The 22777-nt window shown below is 31.4% G+C and overlaps 3 protein-coding genes across 7 annotated transcripts in view; 1 reads left to right on the top strand and 2 right to left on the bottom strand.

Moving 5' to 3' along the window:
• LOC139518784 (uncharacterized) overlaps positions 1-22777 on the bottom strand; it is a 310064-nt gene that overhangs the window by 196718 nt on the left and 90569 nt on the right. The gene's annotated exons all lie outside the window — the stretch shown is intronic.
• LOC139518792 (GPN-loop GTPase 2-like) lies at positions 653-8141 on the bottom strand. 2 transcript variants are annotated; one of them, XM_071310355.1, is made up of 4 exons: positions 8051-8141; positions 3438-4073; positions 2736-2834; positions 653-936 (listed from the first exon to the last, which is right to left on the bottom strand). In XM_071310355.1, exons 1-4 carry the CDS (start codon positions 8117-8119, stop codon positions 724-726), a joined length of 1017 nt encoding a protein of 338 aa, XP_071166456.1. In that variant the 5' UTR covers positions 8120-8141; the 3' UTR covers positions 653-723. The 2 variants fall into 2 exon arrangements, with proteins under 2 accessions (XP_071166456.1, XP_071166457.1); XM_071310356.1 differs by having other exon boundaries at positions 7999-8110.
• LOC139518793 (COMM domain-containing protein 10-like) lies at positions 8247-21060 on the top strand. The gene is made up of 8 exons (XM_071310357.1): positions 8247-8374; positions 10874-10964; positions 12014-12124; positions 12433-12504; positions 13836-13919; positions 18165-18275; positions 18532-18591; positions 20725-21060. The coding sequence occupies exons 1-8, from the start codon at positions 8346-8348 to the stop codon at positions 20761-20763; spliced, it is 597 nt and encodes a 198-aa protein (XP_071166458.1). The 5' UTR covers positions 8247-8345; the 3' UTR covers positions 20764-21060.

Genomic DNA, 22777 nt, shown 5'->3' on the forward strand with positions numbered 1-22777 from the left:
TTTTGGTCTTTTTTTTATAATACTATATGCAATAGGTCAACTATATTTGGTGTATGGAAATATTGCATGATGTACATGTCAGTCTTGTAGGTTTTATTTGGCCTTGACCTCATTTTCAGGGTTCATTTCTCAGTGATAAGTTTTTGTATTTTGGTCTGAGTTTTTTTTAAACTATAAGCAATAGGCCAACTATATTTGTTGTATGGAAGTATTGTAGGCTGTATATGTCTGTCTGGCAGGTATTATCTGACCTTAACCTCATGTTGGTGGTTCATTGGTCAATGTTGAGTTTTCACGGTTAAGTTTGTTATCTAGATACTATAAGGAATAGGTCAACTATATCTATTACATGTATTGATTGTAAGGTGAACATGTCTGCCTGGCATGATTCATCTGACCTTGACCTCATTTTATGGTTCATTGGTCAATTTTTAGTTTTCTTGGTTAAGTCTTTTTCTTAACTTTAAGCAATTAAGGTCAACTATATCTAGTGTATTTTAATGATTGTAAGGTGTACATGTATTTTTCATTTGGTTTATCTGACCTTGACCTCATTTTCTTGGATCATGTTAAGTTGATGTGATAGTTGTAGTAAAGCTTTATATTTAGGACTATCAATATAATAGCAATGGTTAGTAAAGAAGGCAAGACATTTCAGCATGTGCATTCTTGTATTTTTTATTTGCAATGAATGGTATATTCAACAAGAACGACCCATGTTTATCAACTATCAATATCTATATCTTGTTCACTACTATCACATGCTGTCTCCGTATCCATGTATTTCTCTCTAATGTCTTTGATCTTCTCATATTCAAACTCTGCTCCAACAGCACATGATAATAGAGTCTGTATGTTACGTTCCTCTGTATCACCAAATACATATCCATTGGCTTTGTCAACTTGTTTCAACATACGCAACATACTCTCCTTCTCCTGAAAAGGAAATATTAGGTACTTTCAACCTCTATGCATGGTGTGATATACATGTAATGTCCCAAGCCAATCAAGGATAGGGTTCCATAGAGCCTGGCCTTCCCTATTTAGTGATGAATATTATAAATGCACAGACATTTTACAAATATAGCTCCAAATATTGACTTTCTAGAGAGCCTCTATTTTTAAAAGTCCTTGATCAGCACTTGATGCCTTTATGTATGCCGGTAGAATTCAGCAACATTTTATAAATTTCATTGAATATAATTTTTTAAGGAATAAACTCATCAGAAATTAACTGGCAAATAAAACATTACTTATTTTAAAAAACGTTTAACATGTTAATACCAAATGGTACAAATAGTATTTATCTCCCCTTTCTTCCACAAAATATTAGTAAGGGTTCCACAGAACCCAGTGTCTCGCCTACTTTTTCTGTTAATCGCAGGCTAAACAAAAATGAGGAAATAAATCAATTAAAATATTCCTCTTGAAACTATTTTTTTTATCTTAAACAAGCTTCTGTCCAAGTGTGGTACAATCAAAAATAGTATTAGAAAGTTCATCTTCGCTAGCCAAGGGTTAAGATCCCCTCCCGTTCTCTTCACCCTTGGCAGATTGAGCTAACATTTGTGATATCAATGTTGCGCCATCTATCAGAAGATTAAAGTCACATCCATTCCGAATACATTATTCTATACCAATAGTAGCACTTGAACTCTTCAATTTGGAGGTAAAAACACGGTAGCGTCTAGATTCTATACACTTGGTAAAGCCAGAAACGAAAATATACGTCAACATATATTCATGCATTTGTGCAAGAAACATACACAGGAACTTCTATTAGTTGATTAAAAACATTCAAGTTGTCACTAAATATAGTCGTATGTTTAGTGATGTAAAGAATTGTTGCACAATAAACATCATTACATGTGGCAATTGTTTACAAACACTTTCTACATCTACACATGATCATGTTATAGGCACTTTTTGATTGGATGCAGTGAGTTTCTACTGCAACCAATCAAAATCCTTACCTTGTGTCTCCAAAATTCTATCTCAATCCACCAAGGGTGAAGAGAACGGGAGTGGATCATAACCCTTGGCTAGCGAAGATGAAGAAAGTTATTAAAATTTTAAGTCTAATAAAAGTAAAATACGGAACAAATGGATTTATTTTTTTACCGAATTTACTTCTGGATACCATCTTCTATAAACAAGCTTCTGTCCAAGTTTGGTACAAACCCAGGATAGTTTAAGAAAGTTATCAAAATTCTAAAAACTTTTAACCACAGAGTGAATTTTATATTTCCCAGCAGAAAAACTAAGTCCATTTATATGTGAAATACGGAAAAAATGGAATTTTATTTTCACAAAATTTACTTCTGGATACTATCTTATGATCATTAACAAGCTTCTGTCCAAGTTTGGTACAAACCCAGGATAGTTTAAGAAAGTTATTAACATTTTAAAAACTTTACCCACAGAGTGAATATTTGTGGAAGCCGCCACTGACACCAACGATGATGATGACGCCGACAGAATGTAAGATTGCTATGTCTCGCTTTTTCGACTAAAGTCGAAGGCTTAACAAAAATGGTACCAATGATACCAAACTAGCTACTGTCCCTTAACTCTACAAACAATATTACAAATTTATATGATACCAGACTTTAGCTATACATGCTATATTCCCTTAACTCTAGAAACAATGGTACAAAATTTAATGATAGCAGACTATATCTATCTCCCCTAAACTCTACAAACAATGGTACCAGACTATAGTAGTATCCCCTTACCTCTACAAACAGTGGTACAAATGATACCAAACTATATTCCTCAATAATATCTATAAGGGCTGAATTTAATTTCTTATATTTCTGTACATCTTGACTTTCCTGAAATAAATTAACTTTTCCTTTTAATAATCATGATAATACTGTAAAAAAAAACATAATAAAAAAGATGTTTAATAGCAAAAAATACATATCTTCTAGTTAAACCCTTCTGCTAAGATTTTCAAAGCATACCAGCTTCACTATGTTTATATTGATTTTATAAGTAGATATTAGAAGATATAGTATGAGTACCAATGAGACAACTCTCTCATCCAAGTCATAATTTGTAAAAGTTAAACATTATAGGTCAAATATGGTGTTCAACACAGAACAGCAAGCTATAAAGATTTCCAAAATTTACATTTGTAAAACCATTCAAACATTGTCAAATGGGAAAAGTGAATTAATTTTTTTTAATTATTTTGCCACAATTCCTTGCACAAATGTACAATCATGACAATAGTGTACTGTAAAAACATCAATTTCTGTTAAAATAAAAAATTTCATAAATACATTTTTATAAAACAAAACTTTCTATCTTGCGTCTATTATCATGATTGATAAGGAGGGGAAATTTTTTTTCAAGCATTATCGGTAACCATTATGATTAGCTATAACAGTTCTTTTTGAACTTCATCCTCTATGTTCCAATAGAATACAAACCTTAAAATCATCCAATAAGTAATGAAGGTCAAGGACTTCAGTATAAAAGTCAAGGTTAAATGATAGCTTTCCAAACTTCTCTATCAAATCACACTTGGATAAAACATTCACATGCGGTAGTTCTATTTGTAACATGGTGGATAATGATGTTAATAAGACTGAAATGAATTTTGATGAGTCACTACAATAGTGTGAATCAACTAGGTGGACTGCAACCAGACGACAATCCCATTTCTGAAGTTTTTGGAGAACATTTCTCACAGCATTGTGATGTGTATATAATTCAACTTGTCCAGGAAAATCAAACAATAAATATTTGCCCTCCAATTTCTTCAGTTCTTTTTCAAACCAGTCTATATTCTTCTCAAGATATTCTATGCAGTATAGCAGTCCACCATTAGGACCTAACTTTAACGTGTCCATAACATCAGATAAAGTAATCAGATCTGAAATGTCCAAAGCACAGTTGTATGGGAGACTGTCATTGGCTGGATCTAAATTGATGACAGCAACCTCTCTACCGAGCTGAGTAAGGAATTGTGACATTCCATGACAGTAGGTTGTCTTACCACATCCTGGAGGACCTATCACTACTTGGCCAAATGTCGTTTTCATTGTATAGGTTACAGAAAAACTCTGAAGAAGAAAAATAGAGTTAAAAAATTACTAAATCAGCTTACCCATGATTAGTATGATTATCATGATAATAATCTGCATAAATATTTTTATCACAAAAAAACTTTTATACATTTCATTGTTGGGCATTACTGTCAGACTGTATGCTCATTATTTGGTTTTCAGTATCAGTGTCATGTTTTGTGTTTGTTTGTCTGTAAAACGGTTTATTTTGCTCATGATTTGTCATTTCTTTTTTTTATACAATTGTTTTTTATGCATTGAAACCCTTGTATCTTGTTTTTTTTTCTCGCAGAAAGCGTACTGGTTCTGACCCTATTTTTTTCAAACAGATTCGGGTTCAAAGTAATGAAAGATCAAGTCATGATTTTGAAGACTGATGAGTTCAATATAAAAGACATATATCTATATATAGTAAAAATAACATTGTACAAGACATAAAAAAATATAAGAAACATAACAATAATAAACATGAAAATGAAGATATAACAAAAATGCAATATCTTTAACAGGAGAGGATCAGCTTAGAATACAATATTGTTATCTCCATTCTAATAAATATGACAGAAAACAGCGTCAAATCACATTTAAAATTTGTCATACATCGTCTGTTCATTGGTGCCATAAGAATTGGTGTGGTTATCCAAATGAACGTTACAAACTATGTTGCATTTAAAAATCTTTGATCATCATGATAATATTCCTTATTCATTTCTTAAAATTTAAAATAAATCAAAACATGAAATCTGTTTAAGTTTTAAGAATATCACTTTAATATTTTAAAACAGAAAAAAAATATCTATTTTTCATAGCAATACACCATGTACACTATAAACTAACTTACAACATGTACTAAAGCCTGATTAAAAACTTTACCAGCACAAAACCTTTTATAAACAGGTACGATTGTGAAAGGGGGCAAACGAAAAATTATTTAATGTTTTGCAATAGTTGTTCATTAGACAGCAACCATTTGATTTTCTAGGGGGGGGGGGCTATGGATTTTTTTTCTGGACAAACTCGGCAAAAACCAAACTATTTTTTTGGCGACAAGTGGAAAACTATTTTTTTCTTTCAATTTTAGTATTACATATAGTGGCAGCTGACATATGGCTGAGGGTGAAACAAACAATTTTTTTTTCTCAGGGTCAAAAACAAATTATTTTTTTCTCCAAAAACTGGAAACATATATTGTTTTCATCTTTATCTGACGAGGATGGATATGTTTCTACATACATATACAAAAATTGATACGAGATGATAACATTAAGAACCCCCAAAGAACAGTCTTTCAGGGCTGTTGTCAGATCAATACACTTTCATGTCCAACATTTTTTTTTTTATATAACTATTGTGATAATTTCACATTAAATAAAATGTTTTAACTTATTTGAACAATTTATTTCTAATAATTGAAAAGTAAAGACCATAAGATATATATCTAATAATATACATGCACAATGAAATACAGACAATGCCGGTTAATCCAGAAAAACTATTGATGGTCCGGCAGCGTTTTCTTTTAAATTTGATTCTCAACTTTATTAATAAGCACTATAAATGCACATAATAATATGAAAAACATGAGAAATGGATATTATATTACGTTATTTAATTGATTTTATTGTTGTATAGTGAAACATTTCTGGTTTTTTTAAGGGTTTGTGGTCTTTTGTGGTGTGCGGTGGTGAAAAGACTGACCCGAGCATGGCAAAACAAATTTTCAAAAGGCAGTGTCTGCGCGTACCCGCATGCGGGTACGAATAGTCAAATTGCCAGTCTTGGTTGCGCGTACCCACATCCGGTTTTCTATTAAAATGCCATCGGACCGGGAATGAAACGTGAAATATATACAGAAACTATCGATAACATGGGGATTTCGCGTAAGACGAGTGAAGAGTATGAAAAATTTTAAAATTTATTTAATAAATACAATTTTCAAATTGTATTTATTAAATAATGATACATAATAAACATTGCAAAATTAAATACACAATAATGGAAAATGAAACTGTACAGTCCCTGTAAAAGAAAAACATGATAGAAATTAAAACTATTATAAAATTTAAATGAAAATTTTAAGAATAAAATTTTAATAATTTAAAAATATACCCATATGATATTTTAATTTTTTAAAATAATCTTTTAGTAAAATGTAAAACAGAAACTGAAATTTTAAAATATATCAAACTACTAAAATTAAAGCTTGAGTTTATAAAAATTAAAGATGCAAGTAATAATATCAATTTAAACCAATTATAAAAGATTCATGTAACTAATTAAGATTTGGAACAAATTTTACATATCCAATATGATTGTTTTGGCACAGGTTTCAACCCTGCGAATTTCAAATAATGCCAGTCTAAACAGCAATCACATGCCAAAGAGTCATGATCGTGTAGGTTTTTTTTACACTTTATACATATCCAGTCGCATGTTTCCCTTCTTTCTGTGATCTTTATTTTTAGTTGTTTTCAAACTTCAGTGGTAAAATATTTTTTAATGCGCTGGAGGTTTACCTTTACATCAAATTTTTTATTGTTTATAAGAGAAACATCAAGAAGGTTATTGACATTGTTTTTTTGGATATAACGTCATTCAGTGTGCTGTTTTCATGATAAGTCTGCAGTTATAATATCACTCTCTTCCATTTTAAGAATATTTACTAACTGAGAAAAAACTGTTCACTTACCTATATATATGGGTCCTACTAAAATGCGCCCGGGAGCGCCCGGGTGAAGAAAAAGCGCCCGGAGAAGAAAATATAGCGCCCGGGGAACAGAAAAAGCGCCCGGGGAAAATATATGTATATTTTATTGGCATGAGACACCTTTGTTAAGTTATGAAAATTGATTTTTTTTTTTTTTTAGACAAGTAATTTGCCAATTCAGATAATATATACAGGTTTGTAATAAAGCACAAAAACAAGTATGAATATTTCAATTTTAACAATAATATATGAATACTATTTTGAAAGACTGATAATAATGGATCACAGTTTATGCGGAAGATTTATAACATGTATAAGACATCAAAAGACATGTTTTTCAAAAACGATATGTACCGTAGTTAAAACAAGGGGGTAAAAAGCATGGTTAAAATTTAAGTCTAAGCATTAAAACCCTGATAACCATAGCCATTGAAACAGTTTTAGTTTTATAAAAAGATATAATAAATCTATCTCAGCATCTGTAAAAAAAAAGTGTTCACCATGCAGTTGCGAAAATATTAGACCTCAGGCACCGATTATTTTTAGTAACAAAATATACATTTTGATCGAGGACAATGTCTTTCATGATTCTTCTATATACTCTTGTTTATATTTATTTACTTACTTTAGTATACAATTTTAAAATTTAAAATGTAAAAGTACAACAACACTTTAGATGTAGCATCGTACATATCCCCATTTATATTAAGGACACAACAAGCAATTAATGATTAGTTATTTTTTAAGGAAAAAGAATATTGTTATAAAATATTATTATTTTCTTCTCCCGGGCGCTAATTTTTTTTCTCCGGGCGCTTTTTCTTTTCCCCGAGCGCTTTTTCATTTCCCGGGCGCTCCCGGGCGCTTTTTAGTAGGACCAATATATATACGTGTATATTTATAAAAATTCTGAGTAGTTTTAATCAATTTATTTGCTAATTGCAACAAATTCCATACATATTTCACGTTTCATTCCCGATCCGACGGCATTTTAATAGAAAACCGGATGTGGGTACGCGCAGCCAAGACCGGCAATTTGACTATTCGTACCCGCATGCGGATACGCGCAGACACTGCCTTTTCAAAACGTTTTCGCAGCTACTTGTCCATAATTCGATCATTACCATTTATAATTTGTGCCAATAACGTATTGTCAGACTCACTATTGTCTGCCTTGCAACAAAACAAAACTTTGTCCATTGATCAGAAACTTACCTGAACATAAATTACATGACAACTTTTGTGAACGACGTTTTAAAATACCTACACATTTTTTTACTTTCGATTTAAATACAAGCGTCACATAACACAGATTTGAAAGTTCGCTTGAGTTCATGAAAATTTAGGTGCATTTGAAAGCACATATTTTAGCCCCTCCCCCTAACCCCCTAAAATCTAATAAGCTCCCTAATAAGAATAATTTTACAATTTTTTTTTGTAAGCAAAAGCGTCGTAAAAGGTTTCTTAGACCGCACAGTTATATAGTCGCTTATGCAAATGTCAAGAAGTCTTTATCTTAGAAACGTTTAAGATTACTTTCACTTTAAATAGAATGTAGAAAAATGGCATTGATGTTTACAGCTACACCGGCGTAGGTTTAGAAACTTCTTGTAGATGTTTTCGTTTTCACAGATTTTATTTTAAACATAATTGTATTGCTCTTTGTCAATTTTAAATATAAGGTATTTACCATCTAGTATTTACTCATTGATCTGAAGAAACGCCCCCTCAGGCTCAGACTTACAATTGTGATTATTGTCGGTTACCTTAGAGGTCCAACTATCACAATAATAAAGAAATATACTAAACCTTAACCCTAGCTCTTAAACACAAGCCTTACTCTTTTAATGTTCTACATAATGATATGCGTAGTAGAAGCCCTTTACTGTCAGTCGTCAAACAGCCATTTTCTGCTACAGTTAGCGTCAAATTGATTAAAGGCACTGGCTACGGTTACATGAAAATGTAACAATAATAAAACTATTATTGTTACATTGGAGACTAAATGCCGGAATGCATGGTTGGGTAAGGACCTGTGTAATTACGAATGTAACAATAATTATTGAGGCTACGGTTACATTGCGTTATTGTTACATAAAAAAAAAGCAATGTACGATGGGACTAGTAATATGTACTAAATAATAAAAGTTGAGGACATTTATTCAAAAATTAATAACATACAATTTATTTACTGTAATTTTTTATTTACAATGACAATTTCTACAAATCCAGTAAGTTGTTTTTAAAGTCCAACACATTTTTGATGAACGAAATTACGTCCTCCAGGGATACGTGTACATACAGATTTTCTTAGTATTTAAGTAACATTTAGCAAACTTTGCTTTTGATTATCAATTTGCGTCAAGTTATAAAGCTGTATGAAATGCATGTCTTGATATTGTTTCAGTTTCGTTTAAAACGCATCCCAAGTTTTATTTTTTTCACATAAACAAAATTGGTCCAAAGTATAATGACACTTAATAAGAGTAGGTGTGCAGTTAAATACTTTAAAAAAGTGAAACCATTGAACTATATTTTTCGCCTTTGACAGTCACACTCCTAATCTTGAGTAGTATCTTTAAGAACATCAAAACCATTAATACGTAGTAAAACTATCAAGTTGTACACCATTTGTTGAATAATAATATTTTATTATTTATCAGTATTAAATTACAAGTATTCTTTAGTGCATATGAAAGAATGAAGCAATACAACTATAGTAGATTTAAGTTTAATCAATCTAGCGTACATTGCTGTTTTTCATGTAACAATAACGTAATGTAACCGTAGCCTCAGTAATTATTGTTACATTTGTAATTAATCGGTTCCTCACCCAACTTTGCATTCCGGCAATTAGTCTCCAATGTAACAATAATATTTTTATTATTGTTACATTTCCATGTAACCGTAGCCAGTGCCTTGATTAAAATTTCAGCGTCATTTATCAAAATATCTAATAGTTATTAGTCAGAGGTCTCAAATTAGTAAAGTAACAGTTATTTTTTGAAAAAATTTAATGTATTTGTCAAAATAGTTTTTTATCGTCTAACAGAAAGTGACTATTGTATTGTCATGCACTAAAAGTCATTTTTGGCAAGAAATTTTACAGTTCTTTGTCATGAAGGATCCCCCATTGCCACCCTCTACATCATTCATCAATCAAAACTTAATTATTTTTTTTTAAAGTATAATCAATAATTAAGGATATATGTATTTAAGTAAGTTTTCCTATACAAATTGGTATAATATATATATATTTATATATAAAATGACTAGAAAACGATAAATCTTACGGGCCGATGGATCATATAAATATGATACATTACACTACAAAAAATAATATATATATATATTTATATAATCATGATAATGTCACAGGACACAAATTGCACATATTCAACAAATTTAAAATAACTGCAGAAATTACACGTTTTCTTTGAGACTAAACTATTGGTAATTTTATGATTTGACACTATACATGTCTTTCAACATAGGTAAACATGTTTAGATAGACAAAAAATGTTCACAGTATATACATCATGGAAAAATATTGTGTAATGTCAGAATAAATAATGATGAGGTGTATTGTTACAGCAACCAGATCATCAAAGCTCAATCTAGGTCCATACCTGCCAACTTTTCAAAATGCCCATGGGGGTTTTGCTTGCAATATGGCTGTCATAGTCCTAAAAAAACCTTCAAGGGGGCCTTCAAATATATTTTAATGTTGTTTTTTGGCATCTTCATACTTTTATAAGCTTAAAGTCATTGTAAAGTTAATTGTTTTGTTTAAATTGTGGACAAAATTGCTCTTTCAAAATTTCAATTTGGGAGCCTCCATGGGGGAAATCCCCACGAATAGTGACAGTTGGCAGGTGTGTAGGTCCCAAAGCATCTTTACCAATGACAATGTATGAGAAAATACAATTTTCGTCAAAATTACTACAGATTTTCAGTGGTTTCTTCTCTAAAAGACAAGTGAGCTATTGACAAGTGAGCTATTGAAAATACATGTACGACTTTAAAGTACAGTCAATTATTATCACAATTGTTGCACTAAAATTTTAAATGTGTATTTTGTATTTTTTAGGATTAAAAGAGCAGTTACACTAATAAACAATTTAGGATCATCAAAGTTTCCATTGCTGTTGACAAGGATTCTGCAGAAGTTACATCTTAAGGTAGGAGACTGTCTTTTCATTGTCATATTTTAAGTTGTTTGAATGAGACATGATTTATCTATTTGATGCATAGATTTTCTTAAACAGGCTATTTTATATCCTTATGGCTCTTATTTTTTGGAGTGAGTTACTCTGCAAAGTTTCAGCTTTCAGTTTTGAATAATAAATGTATTAATAAACTGCAGTCAAATTTCTAAGGTGCTTATACAGTTCTTACAATTTAAATATTATATACATAAATATCCAGTAATTGATTGATGTTTGTACACTTATACCATGATGTTAAAAGAGCCTTGGGAGAACACTGGGTTACCTCTACCTAAATGAATATAATTTTTAACGGTGCATTACGTTTGCGCGCATTACCATTACATTTGCGCGCAAAAATCATTACGTTTGCGCGCAGTTTTCGATTACAATTGCGCGCATTTTTTTGACAGGTAAACTCAGGTAAAATACTATACTACTTATTTATTTATAATTTGTTCAATTATTTACAAGTATAAGTACTCATTCCGTTAGTCCCCTTAGTCCCCTGCTCAAATTATTTACTAATTTTAAAAACGATCACTATTCGTTGAAACACTTTTCACTCTGAAATATTCGCAATGAAGTTACATGTATGTCTTTTAAAGCTATACTACAGAGTTCATAATGATCACTTTATAATTTATTTTAGAATTCAATATGAACAATATATAATTTGAATTAAGAAATACTTTCAAAATTAAAAAATTAAAAAAAACATATAGTTAATTAAAATTTAATTTAATTTTTATTTATATTTATACCTGAGTTTACCTGTTAAATGAATGCGTGCAAATGTAATCAAAAGCTGCGTGCAAACGTAAAACATTTTAATCCCCAAATGCGCGCAAACATAGTGCGCCCATTTTTAATGATAATAGATTAAAGAAAGTTTTAGAAAGTGTAAGAAAGGGACAGACACAGATATAAAATATGATTTTCTTGATGATGATTTGAAAGTTCATATATTAATTAAAATAACAATGATAATAGGATTTAAATTTTCAAATATATTTCACCAGGATGAGAGAACTTTTAGTGAAGAAGAAGAAGAAAAGTTACAAGGGTCTTTAGAACTTGCTGGTCCTGAATTGGAGTTAGTTCTACAATCACTAGAATTCTTCTTACAACAGGTAACAGCTATGAGAATCCTTGGAGGAACTTTTTCTCTAGACTTTTAATTTGATTTAAATGAAGGAAAATGAATTACAATTTTTTTTCAAACGTAAAAATTTCAAAATATGTTACATAGAATTAAGAAATGAGATGCAATGTGTTCAAAAAAATTGAGTAGAATTTATGTTATGATTTTTTTTACTGAAAAGCAAAGAAATCTTGAAAATCTTGAATTTGTCCATTTAAATGCAAAATCAGCAAAATTTGTACTGTTTCAAGAAAATAATTTTCAGTAGTGCTATAAATGACATGAATTTGTTTCCAGGCAGCCTACCATACAGCCAAACCAGGAGTGTTTTCACAACAATTAAAACAAATAGAGGTAGAGGAAGAAAAGGTAGAGTACCAAGTGTTTGTTATCAATGGAATCATGGAAATATTGTATAAGCATAACCTGGCCAAAGAATTTTAAGCACCTTTTATCTGAAACTGGTACACTTTTGGGCAGGACAAGTTATTTATTTTATATAGGTACCACATTTGCAGCCTTGCTATAATTTTTGAATTTTCAAAGTTAAAATATGGACATCTGTAATTTATAATTTGAATAATAAAAAAATTCAAGTTTTACCAAATATTGAATTAACAAATCTACTTTAAGGAAAAAAGGTGATTATCTCCCTTTGATTGTAAACTTTAGGCAAGTACAAAAATATATATGGAACTTTATTCTTCATAGTTTAATCCTAAAGTACAATACAGTTAAATCTCCTTAATATGTAACTCTTGCTGGCTAGGTAATCCAAGTCAGCCGTACAACTACAAGATAAATACTATAAAACAAATTCCTTATTTTAATCTGAATAAACTACTTGTGTATACATGGACCCTGTAGTAGATTCAAGGTTAGTTGTATTGGTGTTTGTTTCATCAAGTTTTGGTGCAGCACCACAGAACTAAGTCAGTACAAAGACAATAACTCTAAGGAATCTTCAGTTGGCAGCAGATCCTGTCATTTAGTCCATTTTAATAAAATTGAGAACGGAAATAGGGAATGTGTCAAAGAGACCACAACCTGACCAAAAAGTAGAAAACAGCCAAAGGCTACCAATGGGTCTTCAATACAGCAAAAAAATCCAACACCTGGGGCAATATGCACAATTGTTTCTACATAGGCGGTAATGTTAACGTTTTCTTCTGTTGCTCAGCCCATATCATAAACTTGTATATGTTTGATGGCTTGTTTCGAAGCTGAGACATTTTTACATATGTGGTTAAATTTTTGGGGTACGAAGTGTGATTCATTTTTCCGTAAATTAGCAAACCCCGAGTATCCTTTTGCGATGTGGCTCCTCATGGTAAAAAATCCCATTTTTGACACAATAAGTTCTTTAAAAATTTAATACTTTGAACACATTTAATGGCTCCATAGTTTTTACATATTTATTCTGTGTTCCCTTACTTTCTAAATTAACACAAATGGTTCAGCTCAGTCATTTGTTTATCATAGAAATGTGTCAAATATCACTACACAGAGATTTTTTGTTTACACGTGACTTTTGAGTTCCTCATTTCAAGGCGCATTAGGGATATTGTCCCACCTGGAGGGGTACTATTTCTATGTGTACATTAATTACAGTGTATATCAGTTTGTATATCAATCAACAGGTACAAGTGATTGTAGAAGCCTGGATTACATTATAAATTAGTTTTTACGTCTATCAACAGGTACAAGTGATTGTAGAAGCCTGGGCAAACAGTGCAAAAGATGTTATAACCAAACTCCGTCAGAGAACAATTGTTCCGAAACAGGTTTGTTTCATTTACATTTTAATATTTATAAGTTTGTCCCAACAAAGTTGTGAGCTGTTTAAGTACATTCAGCATACCATACATGTCCATAGCCATCTGTTTAAGTACATTCATCATACCATACGTGTCCACAGTCGTCTTTGGAAAGGAATTGGCACACAGCCATGTCATTTCGTGTGCATATGCATCTTCAAAAGAACAACTTTATGCCTTTAGAGTTTTACTGTTTACTTTGACAAAAAAATTCTAATCACTTCTCCTTTTTAAAAGACGGCTCAAGGAAACTTAGATTTTCAAAAAAATAGAAAAATAAAAATTTCATTATTAATTTTTTTTATTACACTATTAATTGTAACTTTATGATATGTTAGAAAAATAGATTCATTTTAGCCCCAGATAACTTTTAAAATGTTTATATTATTGAAAAAGCTCCAAATTGTCTCCCTTTGATGCAAAAGTGCAATTTTTTAGCATTAAAATTGAAATATCTTTTTTAAATCATCAGTGACCTATATTTTTTATATTTTTTTTCAAATAAGCTGTACTTAAACTAAACATTTGTAAAATTTAGGTGATTTCTGTAATTTAGTTCTCTGGTTATATTTCAATATAACCTTTATTTCTCCTATTTAAGTTCAACAGAAAAAAAGTACATCACCAGAAATGCATGCTTATTTCGAAGTTAGATTGTGAGCTTAAATGAACGGTGACATCATTTTTTTATTTTATTTTTCTATAAGGTATAGGATAAAGTTCATTTATAGAAAAAATAGTGAAATCCTATATTTAAAAAAAAATCCATTTATTCCTGCGAGCCCCCTGAAATTCAAATTATTTGGACCCAACCCCTTGATCATGGTCTTTTAACTCAGAAGCTTTTGCATATGTTTGGATATTAAAGTTTGAGACTAAGTCAGGTTAAAAAAAAGGGGAACTTCTGATGGTAAGTGAATGATATTTGGTATGCAGTTGTATTGGCATAGCCACATTTCTTTTCCATGGAGATATTTACACACTGCCCCCATGATCATGGGCTCTGAAACTTTGCATAGTTTCATGTTATAGTTTGTGATAAGTACTGAAATATGAAGATGTCGTAATAGTGCAAATGAGACAGCTAGGATTTGTATTGCAAGCACTTTTGGACAATTGATTTCTATTAACCAATACTTTGAATGATGAATGAACTTTAAACTTTCACCCAACATTCCTCCAATTATAAGAAAACTTCATATTTGGTTAACAACTTGGTATGTGGTGAATTGTAACATTTGAAATAAAAACCAAACCAAACCATCTCAACTCAAAGGAAAAATTCAAAACAGAAAGTCCTTGGCAAAATCAGAAGCTCAAACATCAAACATAAGGAAAAAAAACTGTCATATTCTTGACTTGGTTATTAAAGACTTGATGAGTTCTTTCTGGATTTGTCTGATACTTTGAATAACCAGTGTTGATATGCTAAGCAAGACAACTTATTTATCTTGTTATTAACAGTAGCTTTTCAGTGATGAGTTGTAATATTTGAGAACTTTTTCAGATTAGTCAGACATTTCTAGTTTGATGAATTTTTCAATTCATGTATATCGAATGAATTTATGAATTTTTTCCTATGTTTCTCAAAATCCTAAACGGAATAACTCATAGTTGGTCAGCTTCTTCTTAGTGATAAGTTAATGTTGTGAAATATGAGGGGGGGAATGTAAACAAGATATCCAGTAATTTCTTTTTTTTTCATAAAAGTAATTTATCTCTTTAAAATATTTTCTAAATTTTATTCACAAAGAACAATTTTTCCTTTTTAAATATATAATCAATATTTTTGTAGACAGTTTAAAATCACAAAAATATATCAGCAAAACATTCAGATAAAAACTGCTTTCCTGTTATTCAAATTGTCTGCCACCTGTCTGAAATATAAATTAATTTTAAAAAATGTGGTGTAACATGTTATATTTTGTTTGGCAGAGATCTGAGGTCAAATGTGTTTACAGTAAGGCTCACTTTAATTATTGCTTGTGACAAGTAAAAGCATCCATTAACTTAGAGTTTGCAGATTATTTTCATTATTTCATCACACTCTTGATGATTAATTTCACTAATTTCCCGCCTTGTCAGACGCGGATTTAAGGGGGGCCCATGGGGCCCGGGCCCCCCCTTTATGGGAAAAAATTTGGTTGCTTATATAGTGAATCACTGAAGCGTGACTGGAGCGGGCCCCCTCTTAGGTCAGTCAGTGGGCCCCCACTTATGAAAATTCCTGGATCCGCCACTGCTTGGTGTTTTGGATACTGATTAAAAAAGTAATGAATCACTAGAGGTAATAACTGTTCTCAAAGATTATTATTAGATACCAGTTGAACTATCCATATACACAGAAACTAGAGATTCTCTTATTCATTGTAGATCTATTTCCAGTTGATGCTGGTAGGTTTTGTTAACTAATTTGGTTGATATAAGATCTTTCACTTTTCTCTGTTAGATTTGTTTGTTTCTCATTTAAGCCATTCCACCCCGTCCCATAAAGGGTCATATTCAGTGACATTTAGGCATTCAATCAAATCTTTCACTATAAAATCTTTGTCTTGTTTTACTGTACAAAGACTAAAAAATATTTTCTGGTAAACTGTAAAATATAATCGTATTTCCAAATACTGACCAGCCATTTCCTGACAAAGTTCCAATTGTATGCACCAAACTAATTGTAAATATTCCAATAATAAGCAAAACAGTAAAGTGTCTGATATATCTGAAAGTTGATTAACAACCAAATGTTTTCTATAAAAAATCTTGGAATGATTTTTTTTGTCAATTACTTATATATATTATGGATTTAAAATAAATATAAAAAACAGATAACTTAGTTGGTGCATTGGTTCAATTACTTCCTTAACATTATGATTACCAGAAAATAATATGGCTTAAAATATGCAAAAATGTGTATTTAGTACTTCATCTATTATATTTCTTACCTGTCAACACTGAGGGTGTGTCAGTGAGAACCCCAACTATTACTGACCTGTCAACACTGAGGGTGTGTCAGTGAGAACCCCAACTATTACTGACCTGTCAACACTGAGGGTGTGTCAGTGAGAACCCCAACTATTACTGACCTGTCAATACTGAGGGTGTGTCAGTGAGAACCCCAACTATTACTGACCTGTCAACACTGAGGGTGTGTCAGTGAGAACCCCAACTATTACTGACCTGTCAACACTGAGGGTGTGTCAGTGAGAACCCCAACTATTACTGACCTGTCAATACTGAGGGTGTGTCAGTGAGAACCCCAACTATTACTGACCTGTCAACACTGAGGGTGTGTCAGTGAGAACCCCAACTATTACTGACCTGTCAACACTGAGGGTGTGTCAGTGAGAACCCCAACTATTACTGACCTGTCAATACTGAGGGTGTGTCAGTGAGAACCCCAACTATTACTGACCTGTCAATACTGAGGGTGTGTCAGTGAGAACCCCAACTATTACTGACCTGTCAACACTGAGGGTGTGTCAGTGAGAACCCAAACTATTACTGACCTGTCAACACTGAGGGTGTGTCAGTGAGAATCCCAACTCAGCAGGTTTGTTAAACTCCAATCTTATTTGATACAAATTGTCAGTTTTCCTCACTAGCCTAAGTTTGTGTTTCTCTCCAGGCACTCTCTCTATTACTCTAATTTATACTAGTCTCTAGTAACATTATACAGTTGGGCCAAACAATTTGATGTTGGATATTACTCTGGATAAAACTTGATATTGTTGGGTTAAATCTGTCCCCCATAACACAACACCTTGATGTAAGATTTCCACAGTAATGAGCATCATAATAAAGTTGTTTATTGGGGGTAGGATATTTAAAATTCAGGTTTGTGATCCATTGTTTGTCATTCTGATTCTGATTGAAATATTTCATTGAGTGACTCTTTTACTTGCGCTAGTTGAAAAATGCATAAACCAGTCTAATATAGACCCTCTATAAGGTAAAAACCTGTATAAAATAAACTTGCGTGTAATTTTAGACCATGTAGTAGAAATTTACAAGTGTATAAAACTGCACCAGGGTAAACACATCTCAGGGCCTACATTAGTATGGTAGATACAGGTTTCAATGTACATATATAGGATTCACTGTACTTATATTGTTGAATTAATGAAATGTTAGACAAGGACCTTTTTCACTCAGATTTTGCTCATGCAAAGACTCTGTATATCATATAGATATTGACAAATGTATCTTCACTTTTAGTTGGAGAGTGTGAACTGGAGGTTAAATTTACAAATGGCCCAGTCCAATAAAGCCAAAATGAAAATGCCAAATGCCATGTTTGAATTCAATGTTACAGATGAAAACACAACAGTAAGTAGATTAATGTAAATTTCTTCTGCATGTGCGGACCTAGGTTTATGTTAAGGCTAAAAATAAGATGTAGATACTTTATTTCAGTCAAGTTAAATGTTATAGTTATAGCAGAATGTTTGTATACCAATAAATACAAACATATGTTGTAATTACATTATACATACACATCAGGTTACTACATGGTACAGAACAATATATGTTAGTGAAACAGAGGAAGCATAGTTTGTGTACTAGTATCATTTTTATATTGTAGGAAAAAGAAAATATCAAAGTAGAATTTACTCATGATGAGTTATACATGTTTTATAAACAAGTAAGTACATTAGAGTCAAGAAGAAGTTATTGAATGAATCCAATAAGATTATATATTTGACAGGCTGTAAGATCAAATACATAAACATCCAAATATTCCAATAACATTAACGGTACCAAGTTTTCTGCACCAGATGCGCATTTGGACAAATAATGTTTCTTCTGTGATGCTCATTGCCAAAATATGTAAAATCCAAAGCTTATATAAAGTATGTAGAGCTATAATCCAAAAGTTCCAAAAAGTATAGCCAAATCCGTGAAAGGAATCAGAGCTTTGCCACCTTCCCTTCTACCCAATAAATAGGGTTACCTGTCCTCAGTTTCACTTAAGAAGACTTGCAATGTGACTTGTATTTACATGTGATGACTTTGAGTCAAGATTGAATTTTAAATTTGTGCCGACAAAAATGATTGAAATCTCAAAAACTTTTCTGTTGCAATTTTGGACTCACTAATTTAGAAAGTGATACAGACAGATCGGTTTTTATGAGTAAAATATTTATGGTATCATCTTATTGAGAACCCTGAATTTAGAGATATCAGTTTGGTCTACACAAAAAGTAGCTTTACTGTACCAAACTCAGTTTATCTAGTATCATGTTGTGTAGCTATGCAACAGGTATATACAAGAGTAAAAGCAAGTTTTACAGATTCCAAGCATAAAATATAAATCTTTTCTCCACTGTTTTGAAAAAAACAAACATTGAATTTCGTTTATTTAACAGTTTGGGTGTACAAATAGTTATCAAAGGTACCAGGATAATAATTTAGTACGCTAAACACGCGTTTCATCTACAAAAGACTCATCAGTGACGCTCATAATAAAGATATTTACCTGCTTCAGAATGAAATCAAATTTGACATTAGAATTTTAGTTGAGAAACCTGATGATTATTTTGTTAATTCTTTTAACAAATCACATAAAAATTCCAGAAATCAAAATTGCACCTGCCCTTATTTTTAACTCCATCAAAAATATATGATGTTGTCCAAGCAAAATCATCATTACAAATACATGTATTTGAATCACGTGTTTCAAATGTAAAGATCATATAAAGCTGTGATATTTTAATACTTTTTTTATGTTTTGATTTACATATTTCTGATAAAAATTAGATTCACAAAAAAACTGAAGTCTGAGGAAAGTTCAAAAAGGAAACTTTAAGTCCCTAATGAAATGGCAAAATCAAAAGCTCAAACACATCAAAGGAAGTGAAACAGCCCGGGCCCCCCCTTTCGTGGGAAAAATTTGGTTGATTATATAGGGAATCATTTAAGCATGACTGGAGCGGCTCCCCCCTTAGGTCAGTCAGCGGGCCCCCCTTAGGAAAAGTTCTAGATCCGCCACTGGTTATTATATTCCAGACTTGGTACAGTCATTTTTTTTATGTAGAAAATGGAGGATTAAACCTGGTTTTAAAACTAACTCAACCTCTCACTTGTATGAAAGTTGCATCAAATTCCATTATATTGCCAAACGATGTGTGAACTAAACAAATGGACATAATAGGTAAAAATGTCAAAAATAGGGGTACATCAGTCAACATTTTGTTATAATTTTAATCATTATAAAAGGTGCTTAATCACTATAAAGGACTCTTTGTAAAGGTATGGAAAAACTGAACATATGTCTGTATGTTTGTATTTATCATATTCTATTTTAGTAACTTATCAACCTAGCTCTTTTTTATTTAAACAAGATTATTACATTGGTTGCAATGAATTACATTGATTTCCCAGTTAGATAAATCCGATAATTTCACATGTGAAATAAACGTGGTTATTTCACTCTCTGACGTCATACAACAATAGGCGTTGTCAAGACGTCGATAACGTCGAAACAAAACATGCGTAGGAAAACCATATAGTTCCTTACATTTTCTACATTAATTTCATAAATATAAGCAATTTGACAATGTAATAAAAAGTATAACTAATCGCCGTATTTGAATATCAAAAATAAAACAACTTGTGACCGAACGCCGCTATGGATTAAACTCGTGCTGCGCACTCGTTTAATCCATGCGTCGTTCGGTCACGCGTTGTCTTATTTTTTATATTCAAATACGGCGATTAGTTATACTATAATTATTTCAAAAAGCAGAAGTTCTAATTTGACATTTTTTATTTACAGCTAGAAACAATACAGAAACAATTAGATTGTTTAAGTTGATACAGATTAATGGTAGCCAGATATTGTTCTGAAATCAATTCAGTGTATCGTAGAAACTTTGAGAAATTTAGGATTGTTTTAAATATTTGTATTAAACAAAAATGAATATAGACTATAAATTTGATTCCTATCTGTGTATTTTATTTTAGACTTGTGAATGAAAAAGAATTTTAAGAAGTCTTGAAAAGAAATGTTCAGACACCAATCATCGTGTTTTGCATAGTCCCTGTGTTTTCTATTTGTGATTTAGTATTAAAAGTCCATATTAAGCTCTATAGATTAAACATTTTAACAAAACATGGGTGTTTATTAAATATAGTTTTTATTAGTTCCAGATGGGAATGGATTTGAAATAAACATTATCACTTATATGTTTTTACAGGTATTAACACAAGGTAAACTTGTTTTTTTCTGTAGGACAGGAGGTCATGGTTTGGATTCTGGACTAGTTATAACAAAAAGTTAAAAAAAACAAAAATACTGAATTCCGAGAAAAATTCCTGACTTGGTATAGCAATTTTCTTTTGTAGAAAGTGATGGCTTGAATCTAGTTTTATAACTAGCTAAACCTCTCACTTGCATGACAGTTGCAATAAATTCCATCATATTGACAACGATGTGTAAACAAAACAAACATACATAATAGGTAACATGTCAAAAATAGGATAAAACAGTCAACATTGTGTAATTATCTAAATCACTATAAAACAACAAAATATGCAAACAAGTGGCTACTGTTATCATAGTTCCTCCATATATATTTGTTAGCTGTAGTGCTTTGTTCAATCCATAACTGTCTTGATGGTGGGCATGTTTTTATCTGTTTATAACTGTCCTGGGGTTTGTTGGTCTTCATTTGTTTATAACTGTCCTGATGATGTGCTGGTCTTGCTGTGCTTAACGGTTTTCTTTGATTGTCTTTGTATTTTATATAAAATCTCTATTTGAGATTTGAGATGTCTAGACTCCACAAAAGATGCAAAGGATTGTATTTAATATTTGAAAAACTCTTCTTTAAACATTGAATTGTCCTAGGAAAGTAGCCTGTAATCTAGTTGTTTTTGGATGCATTTAACCATATTGATTCAATTGTTTTTCGTTTTTAATTGAAGTCTAAATCTGGTCGTAGATTTTCTACGGGTGCCACATGTGGAGCAGGATCTACTTACCCTTCCGGAGCACCTGAGATCACCCCTAGTTTTTTGGTTGGGTTCGTATTGTTTATTCTTTAGTTTTCTATGGTGTGTCATGTGTGCTGTTGTTGGTTTGTCTTTTTTCATTTTTAGCCATGGCGTTGTCAGTTTGTTTTAGATTTATGAGTGACTCTCCTTTTGGTATCTTTCGTCCCTCTTGTCTCTTTTCCAATGTTTTACATGTTGTCCATACTTGGATATGATGGTGCATTATTTCCAGATCATACCCAGCCCTTTTCTAGCCTTAAATTTGACCCAATTGAGTATTGAGCAGGCGACCAGCTATACCCAATTGATTGATAGACAAATGAGTCTACTTATTGGCTTCTACATTTAATATAAAAATAAAATGAGATCGTATATTGTCGAATTTAAAATGAATTATTTTAAACAAAAATGTTTGGATGCAAGTAAAAAACAAAAATGACAAATATTTTCTTACAATAAAAAGGGAAAATATAATGTTATACTGTGTAACACTTCAGTTTTATCAGACATATTCTATATTACAATGTAGTACATGCATTATATTTTTCTAATGACTATTCCAATTTTTCTTCATAATTGATTGAACTGAATCTTTTCAAAGGAGATCAAACACGTTAGTTGTGTTATAAATGTTTTTACTGCATTAAAATACATTCTAATAAAATAAAATGTGCAAGTTCAAGATAAACAATCAAACTGATCTACATTTTCCAATAAATAGTCATTAGTCATTCTAATATAAATAGAACGGAATTCAGATACGAATCATTTTATGAAATTTAAAATCATGACCAATTTCTGGTTCAGGCATTTTGCCATAAATATTACAAACT

The sequence above is a fragment of the Mytilus edulis genome, chromosome 4 (genome assembly GCF_963676685.1).
Source record: "Mytilus edulis chromosome 4, xbMytEdul2.2, whole genome shotgun sequence".
Classification (NCBI taxonomy): Eukaryota; Metazoa; Mollusca; class Bivalvia; order Mytilida; family Mytilidae; genus Mytilus; species Mytilus edulis.

Excerpts from the sequence above, each read along its gene's own strand:
- LOC139518792 (XM_071310355.1), bottom strand. The coding sequence starts at position 8,119 with ATGAACTCAAGCGAACTTTCAAATCTGTGTTATGTGACGCTTGTATTT. Across the intron at positions 2,835-3,437 it reads ACTTATTGGATGATTTTAAG|GAAAGTCAAGATGTACAGAA; the intron begins GTTTGTATTCTA and ends AATTTATTTCAG. Across the intron at positions 937-2,735 it reads TTGTACCACTGTTTGTAGAG|GAGAAGGAGAGTATGTTGCG; the intron begins GTAAGGGGATAC and ends TTTCCTTTTCAG.
- LOC139518793 (XM_071310357.1), top strand. The coding sequence starts at position 8,346 with ATGGCATTGATGTTTACAGCTACACCGGC. Across the intron at positions 12,505-13,835 it reads TAGAGGTAGAGGAAGAAAAG|GTACAAGTGATTGTAGAAGC; the intron begins GTAGAGTACCAA and ends GTCTATCAACAG. Across the intron at positions 18,276-18,531 it reads TTACAGATGAAAACACAACA|GAAAAAGAAAATATCAAAGT; the intron begins GTAAGTAGATTA and ends TTTATATTGTAG.